At 39.9% G+C, this 20,860-nt stretch overlaps 1 protein-coding gene across 3 annotated transcripts; it reads right to left on the reverse strand.

Moving 5' to 3' along the window:
- Positions 1-11,175: 11,175 nt before the first annotated feature.
- On the reverse strand, positions 11,176-20,446 carry LOC123508812 (probable U3 small nucleolar RNA-associated protein 16). Of its 3 annotated transcripts, none has more exons than XM_045262730.1 (6): positions 20,244-20,446; positions 17,252-17,391; positions 14,413-14,700; positions 13,730-13,903; positions 13,249-13,386; positions 11,176-12,638 (listed from the first exon to the last, which is right to left on the reverse strand). In XM_045262730.1, exons 2-4 carry the CDS (start codon positions 17,258-17,260, stop codon positions 13,835-13,837), a joined length of 366 nt encoding a protein of 121 aa, XP_045118665.1. In that variant the 5' UTR covers positions 17,261-17,391; positions 20,244-20,446; the 3' UTR covers positions 11,176-12,638; positions 13,249-13,386; positions 13,730-13,834. The 3 variants fall into 3 exon arrangements, with proteins under 3 accessions (XP_045118665.1, XP_045118664.1, XP_045118666.1); XM_045262729.1 differs by lacking the exon at positions 20,244-20,446 and adding an exon at positions 15,023-15,141; XM_045262731.1 differs by lacking the exons at positions 17,252-17,391; positions 20,244-20,446 and adding an exon at positions 17,084-17,161.
- Positions 20,447-20,860: the final 414 nt, after the last annotated feature.

Here is a 20,860-nt window from a genome sequence, read left to right on the forward strand (position 1 = left end):
GAGGAGGAGGAGGAGGAGGAGGAGGAGGAGGAGGAGGAGGAGGAGGAGGAGAATCTGTTATCATAGGAAGACAAACCGCCAAGGACTGTAAGCGCTAAAAAAAAAAAAAAAAAAAAAACTCACTGACTAATAGATGCTCACTTCCTAGACATGCTATGCTTTGCTGGAAGTGGTGCGAGGGCAGGAGCCTTGCTGAACTATGACAAGTCTAATGAAAACTGTATAAAGGCCACAAACAACTTCCACTATAACAATGTTTTTTTAGCAATTTCCCCTACAGCAAATTCCACTACAGCACGTGAAGAGATGTTAATTCTTTTACTGATGGTGCAATCATGTTTAACTACCTTCTGAATCATGACAAAACTACGTAGGCTCAATTATTATCACTGGAGCCTGTTAGAATCATGTTTTTCCTCCTGATGATGTAGAATCCTTATCAAACTATCACTAGAAACCCTAAAAAAACTAATAATTTCCACCAGAACCTGTCAAAAGGAAGGTAGAATCATGAAAAACCTTAGAAAACACCAGCAACTTCCACTAGATGCTGTTAAAATAGAGCGATATAAGACAGTAAATACACACAAACATTTAGGAGCACTGGGGGAAAGAAAACACACAAGTACTGAGAGAAACACAGAAGTAGCAGCAAGAAGAGGCGAAAAATAAACAAAGACAAGGAAACAACGCCCTGTAAGACACGAAAAGCGGGCGTGGTCATGATATCAGGCAGCAAGTTCCTCGTGACCCTCTGTGACCTCTGACCCTTGCACACCTCCTTAATTCGAGAGGGCGTGAAGACGATAAATAACACACACACAGGTCACGTCTCTAGCCAAGACAAGCAAGCACGCAGGCACGCAGGCAGGCAGGCACTCTCCCTCTCCCTCTCCCTCTCTCTCTCTCTCTTATTACAGCATACACCTTCAGGAAAAAGTTAAGCTTAAGACAGTTTCTAAAAGGCCACTGAGCATAAGAGCTATTTAATCCATTGTTTCCTGCACCAGTTCCCTAATTATTTGCTTGTGTTGTGTTGTGTTCCCTCACTTCCCTCGCTCACCCATGCACGTCCTGTCACGCCCCACTAACCTCCACTTCAGGTAGGCAGGTACTAGTGCAAGTGTCCCGCCAGCCTGTCCTACCTGTCCTATTGTCTCCCTCAAGGCTGTGTTTTCTGTTTCCCTAAAGGGTTATATGCAGTCGTGATCAGAATATTCTAGCCACGTGCCGCACCTTTTGTCCTTAGCGGTCTCCCTTTCACTGATTGAATATTTTCTTCCATAATAATTTACAACTTATTACGGACATTTGCTCTAGTCACATTCATTGCAGCATCCAACAGTTCGTAGCAGGATAGGCACAACACAATAAGTACTGAAAGGAGGCAAGGAGTGGTATACAGTTTTTGTCAATCGAATGGTTCAGGCTGCTTATATATATAGGGCCACTGAAATGAAGAATAAGCGTCATTATAATGTAGTAGAAAAGCGTCAGTACACGTTATCTTACCATGAAGTCACTCGCTCACACTGGGAATACATCGAGAGTGAAAGTACGAGATGACGTGACAAATTAATGATGAATGAACACAAGCGGAAAGACAAAAAAAAAAAAAAAAAATAGTGCATGGCTTTTGTTAACCAGTATGACGACCAGAAACTTATAAAAAAAATGATACACACAAAAGGCAGCATTGAGTGAGTGAGCGAGTGAGTGAGTGCTTGAGTGACAGAAGCGATTCATCATAGTGACGAGGAATATTTATACTTTCATAACCATGTTTATTTTTCCGTCAGTTATAAGATGAAAGGAAAACCAGAAATCAGATGCCCTGAAATAACCAAGAATTTATTACGACGGAAACTTTGAGAAAAAAAAATGAAAGAAGCAAAACATTCACTCATAATTTCTTTTCATTATACATTTATAAGTTGAAAGGAAAACCAGAACTCGGTCGTCCAAATATAAACTAGAATTAATAATGACAGTAATTTCGAAAAAGAGAGAAAAAAAATGTGTTACTATAATAGAAACATTCACTTTCATAATATTTTTTCCATTACATATTTGCAAGAGGAAATGAAAACCAGAATCCAGACGTCAAGAAATTTGTAAGAATAAAAATAAGATACATATATTTCTATAAATGGAACGTTACTTTCATAACCACATATGATTTTTCTAATTACTTACAAGATGGAAGGAAAAGTTAACACGAAACCCACAATACCAAAACAACACTGAAATATTTAACTCGCAAGCAATTCATCTAACGAAATGCAACTCACCAAGAAGAACTCCCAACACAAAACACAAGAAAAAAAAAAAACAAGAAAAAAAAACAACAGAAAAAAAACAATCCACGCATGCAGTTAACAATTCCACAACCTCCCACGGCAATTAGAACACACCCAATGACATGACAGTAATGAAATAAGAGACACACATTCCCTGGCAGCTTTTTGCACACTTCCCAGCTCTCCGGGCGGCACCACCAGGATGTCTACGGAGAGTAAATGACCGGACACTCCAACCAACACAGCATTGCATCAGAATCACAGCCATTTCGACATTTGAGTTCCTGGTTGCCTCCCTCACTCTTCCTTGCAAGTCCAACCGTGCGGTGCGCAGTACATTGGAGGGAGGGTGGAGGCTAAGGGAGGGGGAGTATAGAGGAGGGAAGGGAAGAGGAGGAAGAGGGAGGGTGGTATAGGAAGATGACGAAGTAGGGGGGGTTATACTATCAAAACGTGAGATCATCTATGTTGGGGTTTATGACGAGAGAGAGAGAGAGAGAGAGAGAGAGAGAGAGAGAGAGAGAGAGAGAGAGAGAGAGGGAACTAATGGAAGAGATACAAGATACTTTATTCCCATCCGCTTTATAACGCCTTTCCCAAACACCTAACACCTTCACAACGCCTCTAACACCTTTCCTAACACCATCACAAGCCTCTAACACCTTTCCCAAACACCTAACAACTTCACAGTGTTTCTAACACCTTCCTAATACCATCATTTAACCTCTAACACTTTATTTAACACCTTCACAGCACCTTTAACGTCCTTCCCAAACTCACATTACCCTCAAATTGCATCTAACACTCCTCCTAACACTTTATACTCTCACTTACCCTCTAACACCCTCCTAAACACCTTCAAATCCTTTATAACCTTTTTACAATATCTTCAAAGAAACTCCTATCTAAAACTGCATCTAACTCTCTTCCCAACACCTGTAAAACCACTTTCCTTTTAACACCATCCTAAACACATTCTAATTCACTTTAACACCTTCCAATACCGTACACCACACAGGCGGCAGTGAATCATAATCGCCTCATTAGCTAAGGTTTCGAACTCTAACTGAGCGAGTCCGAGCCGCTTCACGTTCCCCGGTGGCCACGATACAATCTGCCCATGTCTAGAAGATTCGATTCGCTTTACGGGATCCGCCTCTCGTGTCCTGATTGGAGGGGAAACTGATGCTGCTCGTCACTGAATAGATGGTGATGATAGTTACGTGGGATTAGGGTCGTATTCTCAAACACTTCTGTGATTCATCTTCATTATTTCAAGTTTTTATCTAAGTTTACACGAATTTTTTCTAAGGTGTTCTTAAGGTTATAGAGGCTGATTGATAAGATTTCTATATTACTTACTGGAGAAATACTCTTGAAAACACCGCTAATCATCACTGTGGCCTTTGATAATAGTTGTGATGAGAGAGCAAAGCATTTCTGAATAAGGGCACTAGTAGTATGATGAACAGTAAGGCACATATTTTTTTTTCTCAGTAATCTTACCTCGCTAACTTGTAAACAGTAACTATTCATATTCGGGCAAGAATGTGTGTTTTTCATAATCATACATAATGAAGGGGTTAACTATGAAACAAATTAACTGAATCTAAACCAACTTAGCCTAACCTAACCTAGCTCTCGAATGAAAACGCTGGTGTTATTTCAGTATTTAATCTCATATTCTACCTGGGTTGTCTTGTGACAGTGTTTGTTGCTACGTGTTGTTAAATGAGTCGAGTCCAGTTTTCTCCGAAACGCAAGGATAATGTAGCACAAGGCGGGGCAGGGCGTGGAAATGCCAGGCGGATTGGTGCAAGGGGAAGGTCCCGCTGCCTAATGAGTGTTGGGTAACGAGTGAGTAAGGCACAGAAGGCAAACTAAGGTCACAACGGTATCTAAGGTCACAAGAAGGTCACAGAGAGGCAGTCCGATCAGTAAAGCAAGATTAGTACATCACGGTAAGATCAGTGCTCAGGGCAGTAAGGTCAAAGCAAAAGCACCAGGCCAGGGTCACCAGCACGTACCTTTCTGGGTCTGGCATGACTGCGGGGTCACGAGTGGAGATGACACGGTCGTTGCCGAAAGGAAGAAGAAGCTGCATCCTTTTTCGTCTGAGTGTTGAGCTCTTGGGGTCCACCTTCTTCAGTTTAGCAGCAGCCTTCTCCTCCTCCTCCTGCAGTTCCTTCAGTTTCTTCCTGTACCGGTTGAGGAAGCTGCAGCGATTCACGGTGCCGCCGCAGGACAGATTGTCCCTCATGAAGCCCAGGTTCTCTTTGCCCTGTCCTTCGTTCTCGTCCACGTCGATGAAGTTGTCCATTTTCACGCTGGCCTGCGAATCCCGGGAGTTCTTGCGCTTGTTCTTGCAATGACACAAGCCCTTGCACTCGTCAGTGAACTGTGTGGACAAAGTCTTGACGCTGCTGTAGGGCGAGATCTTGCCAGAGCCGAACTCAGACGTGTTCATGGTGCCGCAGGAAGGGTTCAGGCAAATGGACTCAGAGTGGCCGCGAGGATGCCTGCACGCGCCGCCGCACTTATCAGAGCCTCGCTTCTGCTTCCCAGTGGAAACAAGCGAGGTGTTGCCCGAGACGGAGGAGGAGGAGAAGAGCCTGCTGTGGCGGAGATGTGTTCCGGGCTTTCTTTTCTTCACCCTCACCTCCATCTGGAGGCGGAAAAGATCCAGTATGCACATCTTAGGAGGTAATGTGCAGCGCGAGGCTTAGGTCAGAGGTCCGCCATTCATGGACAGTGTTAGCTTGGAATCCATTCACTGCCAAACACTAGTTTTTTGCACGAGTTACTGTACTTTGCTATGCAATGATCACAGAAGCCAGTCCTCGAGTCACACAAATAAGTCCAATCAAACTCAGGCGTTGCAGGGAAGCAAGGATCAGTGCCGCTCCTCCTCCTCCGCCTCGTCGTGAGCCGCGTGGGAAGAGCAAAACAACAAGGACGCGTAACACCACAACCTTCCAAGAGCGGCGCGCGCACCACACTGAGCGCGGAGAGGGAGTCTGCTGCAGCCCCAGTTCCTTGTAGACAGTCACATTCCCGCTGCCCGCTACCCCCACTCCCCCAAGAAACCACGGTGACTCGGGCAAGGTCGCGACCACTCCTGCCTCACTAGACCCACCTGCCTTCCATCCCTACATTGCTCTTCCTTCAGATTCCATCAGACTGCAATGAATTCCTTAAGTTCCTGCTTCATGCACGCTCCACACCAATCAATCCTTCAAAGTGGAGCATCGGGACGTCTTTTGTAACCTACTTCCGCACCTGCTTCCGTCTGCACCCCTCGCGTTCCCAAAATGTTTCTAAATGAGGAGCCACAGATCCAATGACGCCGTGACGCTGCACTTCCCTGGTGTACTCCGTGCGTTACCGTTCACAGCAGTACAAAAACAAGTAGCCACATGTAGGTACCGCGCGCTGCATTCCACGTCCGGCACAAACAAGTTAAAGTGCCGCGGTTCTGTAATGAGTTGTGTATTGTTGTCTAAGTATCATAATCGTCACTATACATTTGGATCGCTAGTCTATATTCCCAGCCTCTCGAGTCTTCTGCGCACTTAAAGCCTCTATTCTCTCATCCCAGGCAGAGTATAGAGTCTCACATGTTAAGGTGTAACGCTTCTGTAACGGGTTGTGTATAGTTGTGTCTATGTATCATAATCGTCACTGTACATTTGGGTCGCTAGTCTATATTCCCAGCCTCCCGAGTCTTCTACGCACTCAAAGCCCTATTCTCTCATCCCAGGCAGAGTATAGAGTTTCTCAGCGCTATGAAATGAATTGTTCCTAAAATCCACGTATCTATTTCATCATCCATTCATCTACTCGTCCATTCTATACCTCCGCCCTAGAAAGATTAAGATCACGACTATTCCTTGATAACAATACTCAAGCTTGGAATATACATCTTTAACTTCAGTACCGTGACGCGTTTTCATATTCATTATGCTTACTATTTGGTGATTTTATACAGCTTCAGAAACTTATGTGGGGCATTAAAATAGTGAAGACTCTGGCCATTATTTTTCTGATCTCCATAGACCCTTCCTAATGTCAATAAAATCGTCTAACTGTACACAAATTTCAAGGTAAAAATGTGTCTCAGTACTGAAGAGATTAATGTGACTTTTTAGAATCTATTTTTAATGTCTATGTATCTATTTCACTATTCAGTCACCTATTTATTCACTTACTCCATCCCTTCGTCCCAGTAAACACAAGTAACAATAACATTAACAATACTGGTCTGATGAAAAAGCTTGGAATATACATTTCTAACACAACGCTTTGGTAGCTATTTAAATATCTATCTATTTTACTATTTATTCACCTATCTATTCCCTTACTCCATCCCTTCGTCCCAGTAAACACAGGTAACAATAACATTAACAATACTGGCTTGAAAAAGAATGAGTACGCTGTGTGATATGCCAGTAAGTCAGGGCGTAGTCTTGCTCTGCTTCCCGCTTCAGAATGTCGCGCACTCACCTGAAAAGTGCATTGATTGGGTGAAGTGGCTTGCATTCTTTGGCCCCACAAATGCGTGATATTTGAGAGGAAAAGTGACGGTCGCGTAACATTGTGCTCTAGACAGTTATGATGTGACCCGCAGCGTGCAGCAATGTAGCGTGACGGGAAGTTTTGCTTTGAATAGCATAACGAAACTAGAACCAATACAATTAACTCCTTCAGCACTGGGACGCATTTTTATTTGAGGTATGATTATATGGTTTTATTTACATTAGGAAGGATCTATGGAGAGCAGAAGATTAATGGCCAGTCTTCGCTATTTTAATCCCCCTCACATATGTTTCTAAAGCTGTATAAAATCACCAAATAGTAATGAGAATAAATATGAAAACACGTCCTTGTACTGAAGGGGTTAATGACCGCAGTCTTCACTATTCTAATCAACCCACATGTGTTTCTGAAGTTGTATAAAATCGCCAAATAGTAAGCAGAATAAATATAAAAACGCGTCGTGGTACTGAAGGGGTTAAAGTAGTATAGACTAAAGAACCAGAATAAATAAGGTAATCTTGTAAAAAATAGAAGTTTCTGAAGCTGTATAAAATCGCCAAATAGTAAGCAGAATAAGAATGGATACGTGTCGTAGTATAGACATAACAACTCGAATAATTAAAGTAAAGCCTTGTAAAAATAAACTTAAATGAACAGTGAATAAGAGGCTGAGGTTAGTTTTTACACTATCATGGCTCAGATTCTTTGCCCCCCCCAAAAACGCGTGATATTTGTAAGGAAAAGTGGCGGCTGTGTAACATTGTGCTGACTGTTGTGTGACCCGCGGCGTGTAGCGAGTGCAGCGTGACGGGAGTGCTTCATCTCACCGCAAAATAAGAATAAAATCAAGGAAATCACACACACAAAACTGCAGAGTAAAAATGCACTACGATGATATTCTAAAACTAATCTAGGCTCGTATTCTGAAACACTGCTGCCTTCTGATTATTTTCACAAAACTACGTTAATTATTTTAGGTTTTAGTATATTTTCGTCCATTACTAATACATAACACCCGCTGAGTTACTGAAATCACGAAAACGCGACTGAAAATTTCCCGTTATTATTCAGATATTTTCCTTTTCCTTTTTCATATCCATTACTAACACATGACCCACTCTGAAATACAGTAGAATCGTGAATATGTCCCTGAAATTCCGCAGTAACTTCCAGTAGAACCTCATGAAAGTTGCGATATGTAGACACTTTGCTCTCAAGATTATTTTCACAAGACAACGTTTAATTATTTTAGGTTTTAATACAAACTAGTCCATTACTAATACATGACACCCGCTGAGTTATTGGAATCATGAAAACACGCCTGAAATGTTCTCGTTATCATTCAGATATTTTAATTTTCTTTTTCTTATCTATTACTAACAAATGACCCACTCTAAACTTCCATTACAAACGTCAAAATGCGTCTGAAAACCCGCACTAACATCCAGTAAAGTCTCATGAAATGACAAGATGTAGACACTCTGCTCCTTTAAGTTTTTTTTTTTTTTTTCACAAGACTACACTATTTAGGTTTTGATATATTATCATCCATTACTATTACACATCAGCTTATTAAAATCATGAGAACGCGCTTGAAATGTTCTCGTTACTATTCAAATATTATTTTCGGTTCTTTTATCCATTACTAACACATGCCCTTTTCTGAACTATCACTAGAAGCGTCAAAATACTCCTGAAACCACCCCCGCCAAGTAGCTGCCACTAGACCACAACCTCATGAAAGTAGCGAGATGTAGACATGGACGTTTCAGAATACAGCCTCGGGTGCCGACGGGCGGTATCGAAACCGCGACACTAACTCAACCTTAGTGATAAACGATGACAGGCGTTAATGTTCCGTATGGACGAAACCTATCGCGTGCGGTACTTCTTTCTGCCAATAAGGCGTCAGGAAGTGTAGTATCTAAACATGTAGGCGCGAAAAAAAAAAAAAATTATGTCAAGTGAGCAAATACTACTACACTTTGCTGCTGCTTCTTTGTGCCAGTAACGCATCAGGAAGTGTAGTATCTTTAATCATACAGGTGTAGGTAGAAAAAAAAAATCATGCTAAGTGTTCACACGCCACTACACTAAAAAGTCCTGAATGAACTCACAAAATACAAGATTTATAAATTTTTCTTTCCAAGATGAATTTCACGCGTTCAGAGTAAACTGACACATGAGGGAATAGAAGTTTTTTTTTTTATTTATCCCACCTTCCATTTCCCAGCCGTGGAGAAAATTTCAGAAACGAGTGACTATAGGTGTGACAAGACGTGACTTACTTCTCATGAGGCTCCCTGACAACTTTCTCAGAGGCAGTGGACACGTTCTTCACTGCAGCCACCAAATTTCATTGGTAACTCACTGATTCTTCTCGGGGGAGAACGGTGGGATGAGAAAAGAACTAACATATTACAGGACTTTCTAAACAAGCAATGAGTGACAAATGGAAGATGAGGATGGGACAACTGATGTAACACAGATCTTTCTAAGCAAGCAATGAGTAAGAAATGGAAGATGGGGAGGACAGAACTGACATGATGGTCCAAATAAATAAACAAATGGAAGATGAGGATGGGACAGCTAACAAAACAGTTCTTTCCAAACAAATAACAACGAATGGAAGATGAGGACAGAACTAACATAAAACAGTTCCTTCTACACAAATAACAAGTGATAAAGCATGAGGGCAAAACTAATTAACAAAAAAAAAGTTTTCTAAACGAGTGTAGGTTGAGCTTCCTCACTCGGGGCACCGGTTTCCTAGCAGGTGGGCTTTTAGATAGGAGGTAACCCAAACAGTACCCCCTTTAGCCCATAAGTCCCATGAAAAAGCTTACATGGTATAAATGAAAAAAAATATATTAAAATAACAAATTAAGGATGATGAGGACAAGAACTAACATAAAACAGGACTTTCAATGTGGGACAAATGGGGAACTGCAAAATAAACACAGGGATAATCTAATTAATTGTAACTGTCAAATGTAGGAATGGGAAAATTAACATAAAACAGGACTTACTTAACAAACAAGAGGCAAAAAGATAAGAATGGGAGTACTAACACAAATACTGCTCTTTCTCAACATACAAGTAACAAGTAATGGATGAGAATGGGACTTGTGTAAAAAAATGTAACTTACCAAACCAAAACAGACTAATGGAAGGATTGGTATGGGAGAACTGATAAAAACACTTCTTTTTTACACATGGTGACAAATGTGAGTCTAGAAATCATAAAAGCATGGAAGGTCAGACAAAAAAGACCTACACAAGGATGAAATTGGCTTGGATCTTATAGTTGTGTGAAATTCAAGTTATATAAGGAAATAAAAAATAATGAAAAAAATAAATGTAAAACGATATAAAGAAGCAATTGTTATAAGTGGAGGTATAAATGTCCTAAGTTACTTAAAAGATTAAACTTTTTCTTTATGTAAGAGGGACAATTGGCCATGAGCAACAAAAAAATGAGTTAAAAAAAATCCCAATGAGGTGCCAGCCCCTAAAAAGTGAAAAGAAAAGAGGACTCCTTGGCTGGTATAGGAATCTTTTTTAAATCTTGAGTGAAGAATGTATATGTAGTGAGGTGCATGTAGTTAGTTTTATGTGAAGGAAGAGAGAATGCAAGTCAAAGGTTAAGGGATTCAAAGGTCTAAGCAGTCAAAATTAGCAATGAGAAATGCCTGAGGTGTGCGAAGAATGGAGAGTGAGTGATGTGTGTGTGTGTGTGTGTGTGTGTGTGTGTGTGTGTGTGTGTGTGTGTGTGTGTGTGTGTGTGTGTGTGTGTGTGTGTGTGTGTGTGTGCCAAGTAAAGATGAGGAAGTGAAATGTGGAGCAGATGAGGCAGCCAAACTCAGGTGTACTGGCCACAAGTATGACAAGGGCATAGATGATTGAGAGTACTGGTAAACAAGTGTATGGTAGACTCCGAGGGTGCAAAACGACAACCTCACATGAACTGCGAAGACAGTGCTGTGGTAAGAGAAAGGTGAGAGGAGGATGACAGTTCAACGTGGTATGAGGCAATGCAGACGGGACTAAGTGATCATCTGTCACAGCTGACACACAAGGAGGGATCTAAGAACAAAGAAATGGAAATAAAGCCAATGCAACATGAGACAAGTAAGGAGAGGAACAAGTAGCCATCTCTCATAACCACCACACTGGAAGAGATCTAAGAACAAACATCATGTGTGTATAAACAAAGAGAAATGAACAAAAAAACTAATACAGTGATAGAGTACACAGTAAACACACTGCTATATCGATGCTTCCATCAATCTGAATTAAGCACAGTACATGCATAAAGGATAAAAAAAAAAAAAAGTCATTTCATTACATGAAAATAAAAGGAGCTTTTATTGTATTCAATGATATATCTCTTAAACAGAACTTCCATTTTGCACAACAATGGAACTTCCATTTCTGATATTCTGTTGCTTCAGAAAGTGCCCTGAAGGTTTTACCAATCTGCAACAAGACAAAAAGTGTCTATCAACCAACGGAGAGAACTCATCACCATCACCACGGAGCACACTGCCTCTGGTGCACAAAGCAGAACCACCTGTTTCCCAACTCTATCTTGTTTCAGCCCCGTGTATACAGACAAAATACTCGTCACTAAAGACATCAAGTCTTGCACATTTTTTTGTTTGAAGTCACTTTTCAGTCAGTACAACAACAGCAGCATGATGAAGACAGTGTTGTGATGTGTGGCACCAGTCAAAACTCAAAATCCTACCAATAATGATGTCCAGTGATAATTATTGTGACTGCAAGAAGTTTTAGGTCACCAATTACTTACTACAACCTTACATAGTAAACTCTGGTAACCTGTGATAAACTCTGGAACATCCTGTCTATTTCTGTATTTCCATCTTCCTACTACTTGACTTCTTTTAAGAGGGAGATATCAAGACATTTGTCACTTACTTTTGGATAGCTCTTCATAACTGTAAGGGAACTGACAATCCACTGAGCATTTTTACTCCATCTTTTGTTGCCTTTCGCTAGTCTCCCCCCTTGCGTAAAAGAGAGAAAAAAAAATAAATAAATAAAAATAAAAATAAAATAAATAAATAAATAAAATAAATTCATATCTGATCAACACATCTTGACTGTTTATTTTCCTTCAATTCTCAAATGCCTTAATGATCTCAACAAAATCTTTCCCAGTATGACTGACAGCTGAAAACCACATCTAGCAATTTCACCATTAAATATCAACAAGGACAGTCCAGTCCATCTGTACCATAACAAACCCTTTCTTACACCTGCCCTCATCTGCTGGCTAGAGACCAAACTGGATCCCTAATTCCTGCATCCTTATGAACTGCAACAGCCTAAGCATACTCTGTGCCAGCTGCTGGAACCGGGAAAATGCTGCCATCACATTCCCTACCCATCATGAGAGACAACAAACAGATGAAAGAACTCTGGACCCAAATGAGAGAGGACAGAAATTTATTAAGATATTCAGTCAGGTAGCCTTTCACCAGTCTTACCAACCACTCGCTTAACATCTCATGGACATAATCATCGTATCTGTTTGCCAGCTGTGGTCTTAACATTTCTCTACAGTGGACATAATCAACATACCTGTTACTGAGTTGTGGTCTTAACATTTCACTACAATCTTTCATTGAGAATTTCAACATAAACCTTACTAAACTAACTGCTCAACACATATTAACTCTAATTCCTTCACTGCAGGAGGTCATCACGTCTTGAGAGTGGCGAAGACTGCCTTGCCACTCTTCATCTGCTTCTCCTTCATCTCTCTTAATTGTGAGGCTGAAAAATGAACAGCCTCGTGACATCATTACTATCATTTTCGTTGAATGTCCACATTTTCCCATTTAGGGTTGGATAGTTGATGACAGGTTTCCAAAACTGATCTTGTGCCACATGTTCTTCTTTCCCCAACAAATTCATATTCCCCATCACATCCTCATGACACCTTGCAAAATAAATTGTCTATCATATTCAAAAGAAAAATGGCAAGTATCAGTGAATTTCCAGCAGCATCAACATTCCTTCTAACAAATGCAAGACATTCTTCATTTAGTCTACAAAATACTGGCTTCACCAACAATACACAAGTCTGCCTTCCTATTATTACACTTTCTTTCAACACTTGACTTGTTGAGTGAATATTTCTAAACCACCAGATAAACTAAAATAAAGTGTACCTGCAAGCTTGGTTTGGTTAGATTAAGTTAGGTTTTGATTCACTCACTCCATTAATTTCACTGCTGATCCCTTCACTGAATAGATCACAATTCAAAAAGGCATCATACCTTACCAAAATTTATAAGAAATAGACCACAATTACTTCAGTAACACCATAAAAGACAATATTACTCATCTCAATAAGGTAAGTCATAACATACAGACAACTTACTATGCATTCTCTTTGTGTTCCTTCCATACAAAGCGTTCTTTCTGAAGTCTGCCGCCCTCTGTGTGATGTCAGTGTACTTCTTCACCTCCTGGGTTAGGGTTCGGACTTTGACTCCTGTGTCTATGGTGATGAAGCCGTCTGTAGGCAAAGGGAACCGTTAAAATAATCCACCAATACTTGCATCATTATCATCTAGTTTTTTACAAACCAAAGGATGAATGTAAAATCATAGTACACGTTCTAAAATCTTATGCAGTGGTGTACCCTGAGTTTTGGGTGTGATTAAACAATTTTATTTACATTAGAAACGGTTTATGGAAGTCAGAAAATTAATTAATTAATGGCCAGATTCTTCATCATTTTAATTTCCACATAAGTCTCTAAAGCTGCATAATAACGTCAAATAGTATGCAGAATAAATATGAAAACGTGTCACAGTAATGAAGAGGCTAAATATACATAGTAACCATGTTGTACTCACCCTCATCTACATTCTCCACTGAGCCATCATCTTCTCCATCAGATTCATTAAATTTTTCTAGCTTTTTCTTCTTCGTGGGAGGCCTCTGTTCTCGCTCCAATGCTTTCATCTTCTGCTCAGTGGCGGCTGCCTCCAGAAGGCTTTGTGGAAGGCGTCGCTCTTCCAGACGCTACGCTACAAGATTATGAATGTGGTCAGAGATGTGTATCCATATGTAGACAAGGAACAGACTCTTATTAAACATCACAAGTAAGGGAACAGATAAATACAAAGAAAGTTGTGTTTGTAATCTACCCTTACAGAGATCTCAGTTTTGTATAAAGATACAGACATTGCATAAGAGTAAATCAAGCTTAAAGTATCATTTCATGTGTAACATTTAATGGGATGCCTGATATGTGATGTTACAATAGTTAGTCAGTACAACAGAACATGATACAGTCACACAAACAGTGGTAATAAAATGTCTGCCAAGCTAGGATAAAATTTGACCTATCATAAACAATTGGTATGTAGCAGTGAGCCATTTTCTCTATGAAACAGCACCTTTAGCTGGAAGAACAGAAAATAAATAGCATGCACAATGTATTCAATACTAAATACTAGTAAAACTTGAATTAAAGATAGAAAATTTATGTAGAGTTAAAAAAATAAAGAATAACAAATATTTCATAACATTATACCTTCTCTTCTTGCTGTAACTTGTTCTTTTCATGTTGTTCCTTTCGCTTCTCTCTGATCTCTTGCCGGCGTTTGCTCACCGCACTCTTCACCAAATCCTCCCTCAGCTGAGCGTCTTCCTTCCCTGCAGAGATGGTGGCTTCCTCAGGCGCTGCATCTGAATCCGAGTCTGAGTCCTCTGCATCTTCCTCCAGGGCCGCCTCATCGCTGTCCCTGCCAACTGGGTCCAGGGCAGGAGGGTCCTCAAAGTTTTCATCATCGTCAAATGTGATGTGTCTGTTTCCTTTTTTCTGAATGAAACAATACCATAATTTAGTATCAATGCAATACATTACTTGAGAAAAATTTGACTTATTTTTAATCAAGCAAAGAAAATTAGTTGTGTATACATAATCAAAGCACAGGATATGTGTCATGTTTACCCCATGATTTTGACGGACTCTTTTGACAATGTTTGAGAATTAGTATCTCAGTGGAATTTTTTGCTCAATCACTTTTTTTGTCCTTGACCAGTATATATATATATATATATATATATATATATATATATATATATATATATATATATATATATATATATATATATATATATATATATTCTATGTAGCTCACCAGAAGAAAGCTCTGCATTAGCTGCACTAAACAGGGTTCATTGGAAGAAACAAGGCAGCAACATACAAAAAAATCCTCCACTTGTTGCTGTCTCAGATTAATACAAAACTCACCAAAATCTGCCAAAAAATTTCATTAACAATTCAAAACGAGAAAGAAATTTGATATTCACTGAAATAACATTAGTATCTCTATCCAATGGCTAAGTTAGGTGAGCCTTAGATTATTTAGTTCATTAATTTCATAGCTAATCCCTTTGATATGCACTGCATTATGAGACATCACATTTTTGCAAAGATATAAATATTTACAGTCTAAAAAATGGTAGGAAAAGATTACTGGCATGCATTGAGACCTGCCAGCATGAAACACCATTTCTTCACAAGTGCCATGATATAATGGTCTGCTAGTGGAAAGCTGATATAACCTGTAGGTAGACCTCGGCTCCCTTGACTCCCTACGGGGTTACTAACCAAATAACTAGTCTTTCAATCACCTTCAGCATAGATCAGGAAAATTCATCTAACGTCCGTAATCTTGAACAACATCAGCCACTGCCCTAATATAGACATCCCTCCAGCTCACCTCATTTCCCGGCTCTCCTTTCAGTAAGCTGATGAGACATGAGAATGAAAATACATCCTAACCTAACCTAACCAGCTATTGGTCAGAAAGGATCCAAAGAAGATGCATCAGCGGTGCATGTCCCCTCAACTAAGTAATATTAACTATGTTAGGTTAAAGTTAAAATCAGGTTAGGTTAGGTTAAAGTTAGGGTTTGATTAGTTTCAGTTATCATATTTTCATTCCCTTCAATCAGCTGAGTGAGAGAGATGCAAAAGGGGAGCCAGGAAACAAGGCGAGCATCCCTAATTCCTGCACTGAGTAAACGATACACAACATTTACGGCCCAGTACACAGTCCTACATCTAAACCATTACCAGTAAATTTCCGGTTTCACCACATTCTCTTTTCTGGACGAAACAAATTTTTTCTGGTAGATTTTGGCTTGCTTTTAATTAATTTACCACTTGTTTTTGGCGCAAATCACCCAGTTTTTTTTATCACCCCCCAAACCTAACCCAACCCAACCCAACCCAACCTAACCTAACCTATCTCATGAGGTAGGTAAAAAACACTTCCCTGTACGTACAGTCTCGGTGACAAGTAGGACACTGTACCACAGTAGGTTGAACGCCGTGATCACGTAAAAACTGTACGGATTTAGCAGAGTCCTCGAAAAACTCAGCGATAACTTTGAAGTAATGCAGTTCACAACCTGCACAGTGGGAGATCTTGCCTCAAACTGAATTCAAATTCATACCGCGAGTCTCAGGCCACCGTGATTGGTTGAATAAATTATGATTTTTTTTCATTGGCCGCCGGTTCATTTTCAAACGGAAGTAACCAATCAGCGGAAACAATAGCTCAAACAAAATGAGTCACTAATATTGGCTCGTACACTAGCCGCTGCCCTGGGTTGAGCAGCTCTCGCACCAGTCTGCCTCTGTTCTATTGACTCGGGAGTGAGATTGCCAAAAATACAATTAAATCTTTTAAATTAGGTATCGTCATTATAAATAGGTTGCGCCTTATAAATATGGGATTCAAAATACTCATAATGAGGAGCTCTATCTCATGAGGTGGGTAAAAAACATCTAGTGGAATGTGGTGAAACACTGGAATAATACCCCATTACCTTCCCAGCCAGGCCTCCTCATAACTCACACTGCCTACAACTAACCTAACCTGCCTGCAATTAACCTAACCTGCCTATCCACGCCCTTACAATCTGAATATCCTGAATCGCTAACTACAGACTGTATTAGTATCACAACTGTCCTGGTAAACTAGTAAACACCGTAATTCCATTAACATCCATTCCCACCATCACTACCATTACCAACACTAACATGCGTAACCTCGCCCTTACAATCTCAATATCCTCACTGGCTCACTGTAGAAATTATATTAGTATCACAATCACACATCATATCTCCATTAGTTTCCCTCACAGCCCACCACAATAACCCACACTAACCTGCGTATTCTATCCCTTACCATCTCAATATCATCCCTGGCTCACCGCAGACAGCATCACAGCCACACCTGCCCCTGACACCTCTCACAGCCTCACAGAACCTTCCCGGTCTTCATTAACCTGCCTTTTGCTCGTGTAACATCAGTAAAGGGTGTAGTGTGTTGCTGCAGTGGCTTATGTATACTTACCAAAGCCATTGTGCGTGTGTGAGGAGAGTGACGGAGGACCCACGTGCAGCCTGAACCTGAAGATTGTTTTGTTTTGGTTTTGCTGGCAGTGGCTGGCAGTCACACACACACACACACACCGTTATACACAGAGAACATATCTGGAAAGTCATGTTATTAATTAATATATCAAATTATATGAAAACGATAGAATAAAAAGGTTCATTCACAAAAAGGGCCATTGAATTTAACTTATCTAGCTGTATGATAAGAAATAAAGAATACAGAAACATTTGTATAAACATCTCATGAATAACGCCAACATACCAACAATCATCACACCTGCCAGACAATACAATGCTAAAACACAACCTCAGACAGTACAGAGGCAGACATAACACAAACGCTAGGGAAAGTGGTCATGTTATTAATTATTCTTTATTCTTTATTATAACATTTAAATCCTTCAACTAATGGTACTCTACAGAACCTAACAAACAGTACAATGGCAGACATAACACAAACGCTAGAGAAAGATGTCTTGTCATCAATTATTCTTTATTCTTTATACCTAACAAATTCAGATCCCATTTCTCCAACTACTGGTGCTCTACATTGTTTCTACATACGTAATACATCATATTATATAAATACAGTATCCTAGCTTTCCGTCCCACACTTTTCAGACGTAATACTCGTACGCCTCCTCATCTGCCCGGACCTAACCCCTGCATGACACAACCCTCTTCCTCGCTTTCCCATTACTCCCTATTACTCTATGGCTTTCCCGCTAATGTCAATCAACTACACCCCTGTAAATAGCTAGTTAGATTGTTCAAGTCTATTAATTCTCTTTTCTCTCCTTTGTTTGTCTCTACTATTATCACTGTTTCTCTTTTCTCCTCTCATTTTTTTCTTATTTCCTGTTTTTTTCTACTTTCATTCGTTTGTTTATTAATTATTATCCCTAGCCGTTTCTCTTTTTCTCCTCTTACATTCGTTACTATCATCCAATTTCTCTTTTCCTCTCAAAACACTCTGCAACACTGCTAAACAGCCTGTAACACTGTTTTTCATACTCAAAAACGCCTAAGATGCACATAACATTACAAAGAATGGCAGGTTGGAAGGAAAAATAAACTAAATATCAATGATTTCCCTCAACAAACCACTCAAAATACACCCAAAACACCCCACAATATACTCAAGATACATAAATTGCACCTAAAAGAACATCTTATACAAACAAAATGCACACAAAAACGCTCAGTATCCATAAACATCCTAACACACTCAAGCACCGCGCAACACTGCTAAACATACTTAAAACAGTCAAGATGCACTAAAAAAGAAAAAAACAAAAACATGTAGATCACTCAGTATGTATTCAATAACACACAAAATATCCCCCTAAAATACCTTTAACACTAAACATTAGAGAGAATGGAAACATAACAGGGGACACTTTGCTAAATATTGCGGCTTTTACCCGCCGCCTTCTTGCCTTTAATTTTTCTTTACTTTTTCTTCCTCCTCCTCCGTTTCACTTTTTATACACTTCCTACTACCAATATCTACCCACCTGAGCTTAGAAACACACATGAATGCGTGAAAAACTCTCTCAATTCAATTAAATATCGACGAGGAGGCGCCGGAGCAAAGCCAGTCTCCCGCCCAGGACGGCGATGACTTACCACCTCAGCTGTGACGTCACAAGGGGGGACCGGTGACTCGCCTATATTTACGTAACGTATATAAATTCAAAATCGACCCCTCGAAAAAATGCAGCTACGCTCGAATGTCTTATGAATTATGACATGGTAAGTACTTAAACTATCATCCACAATATCAAAATGTCTCCAGCCTGAGTAACATTAGAAAAATATATAAAAAATATATATAAAAAAGTATTGGAACATTCCACACCGTTAAACCATCGAAAAGTCCACCCATGTTGACTCCAAATGAATTAGGAAAAATATTACGAAACCTGAACTCGCTTTTCGTGCGACCAAAACTTACCTAGAACAAGAAGTGAGCAAATGAAAAAACAAAAGAGTGAAAAAACAGTGTTGAAACCTAATCACACTGATAACCATTGTAAGGTCCATTCATTTTGACTTCACGAGTATAAAGACACATTCAAAACAATCTAATCTACTATTTAAAACAATATGGAACTACGTACAAAGTGAACTAAAAGAAATATTAACGTATAACAAATTCATAAAATCAACTATCAATAAGACAACAAGCCATTTTAAACTCTATATATTGGACTCAATCGGTGAGAAACACAATTAAAAAGCATAAGCGATCTTTGGAATCTATTAAGACCTGACTAAAACTTGAAATAAAAAAGTCATATTACCGTAATACGTAAAAATGAGCCTGAGAAGGACCCCACATTTACGTAAAAAACAACAGCATATGCAACACATTTACCGAACAGAAGCGCAGAAAACACTTAAAAAACAACTACACATTCCTAGAAACCAAGAAGACGAACTATCATACTATAGAGATCGAGTAATGTAAGAAATATTAAAATCAAGAAGCCGGGATAGGTGGCGGACCCTGGCGGCAACCTCAGAAGCTCAGTGGAGAAGTTGCCGCCAGCTGCCAACCGCCATCTTGCCTCACTTATTATTCTATTATCACACCAAATTAAGCCATGATTGATTTATCTGAGCAGCTGATATGAACGCTAGATAGGTGGCTCCATTCTGGGGCATGCTTGGCTTACAGTTAGTGAGAAATAAGCAAACAACTGGTGATAATACTGACGTGTAGAGATGACCGCTTGTTTACATATGTTGATGTTGAACTGTTTCTAGACTCAGCTGTAAAAAAAAAAAAAAATACAAATAAATGAATGACCTAAAAAGATCCAAATAACGCGCAAGAAAGCTTAAATAAACGACCGCAAGGGAGAATGAAGAGGGTGTTATGGTGGGGACACCGGGCACTGACTTTGTGTTATAGGGTTACACCGCTAGCTGGCTTCACTCACCTTTGTCCCGTCTCTGGTGATGCTGGACCACGAAAAAACTGCTGACGGGAATATGGAAGCACTGGACACTGAAATATATGTATATGCGTGAGTGTGTGTATGTATGTATGTATGCGTGGAGCAAGGCTGGCCACAACAGACAAAAACACTCTGGCCACCCACTAGGAGTCCTCCTGATCCCCAGCGCAGCAACCACCTACACCACTGCTCTCCTATAACTGACACACACACACACACACACACACGGACCGTAATACACAGGGAATGTCGGAAAAGTTGTCATGTTATCAATTAATATATCAAATTGCATAAACATCTTAGCTTCCTGACGCGCACTTTTCATCTCAGACGTAATACAACTCTTCACCTACCTATTACCTATCCCCTACATGACAACCCTCCCTCGCTTCCCCCCATTACTCCCTGGCCTCCCCACTAATGTCACACCACTGGCAGCACACCCCTGTAAAGAGCTAGTTAGATTGTTAAAACATATTCTCTTTTCTCTCATTCGTTCGTCACTAATATTATTTCTGTGTCTCTTTTCTATTCTCATTCGTTCTTCTTTATTCCGTTTCTCTTTTGTCCTTTCATTCGTTCGTTTATTATTATTCCTA

This window comes from Portunus trituberculatus, chromosome 25, assembly GCF_017591435.1.
Source record: "Portunus trituberculatus isolate SZX2019 chromosome 25, ASM1759143v1, whole genome shotgun sequence".
NCBI lineage: Eukaryota > Metazoa > Arthropoda > Malacostraca > Decapoda > Portunidae > Portunus > Portunus trituberculatus.

What these genes read in the sequence shown, in the direction of transcription:
- LOC123508812 (XM_045262729.1), bottom strand. An exon ending in AGTTACAGCAAGAAGAGAAG is followed by an intron (nt 13,904 to 14,412) that starts GTATAATGTTAT and finishes ATAATCTTGTAG; the next exon opens with CGTAGCGTCTGGAAGAGCGA.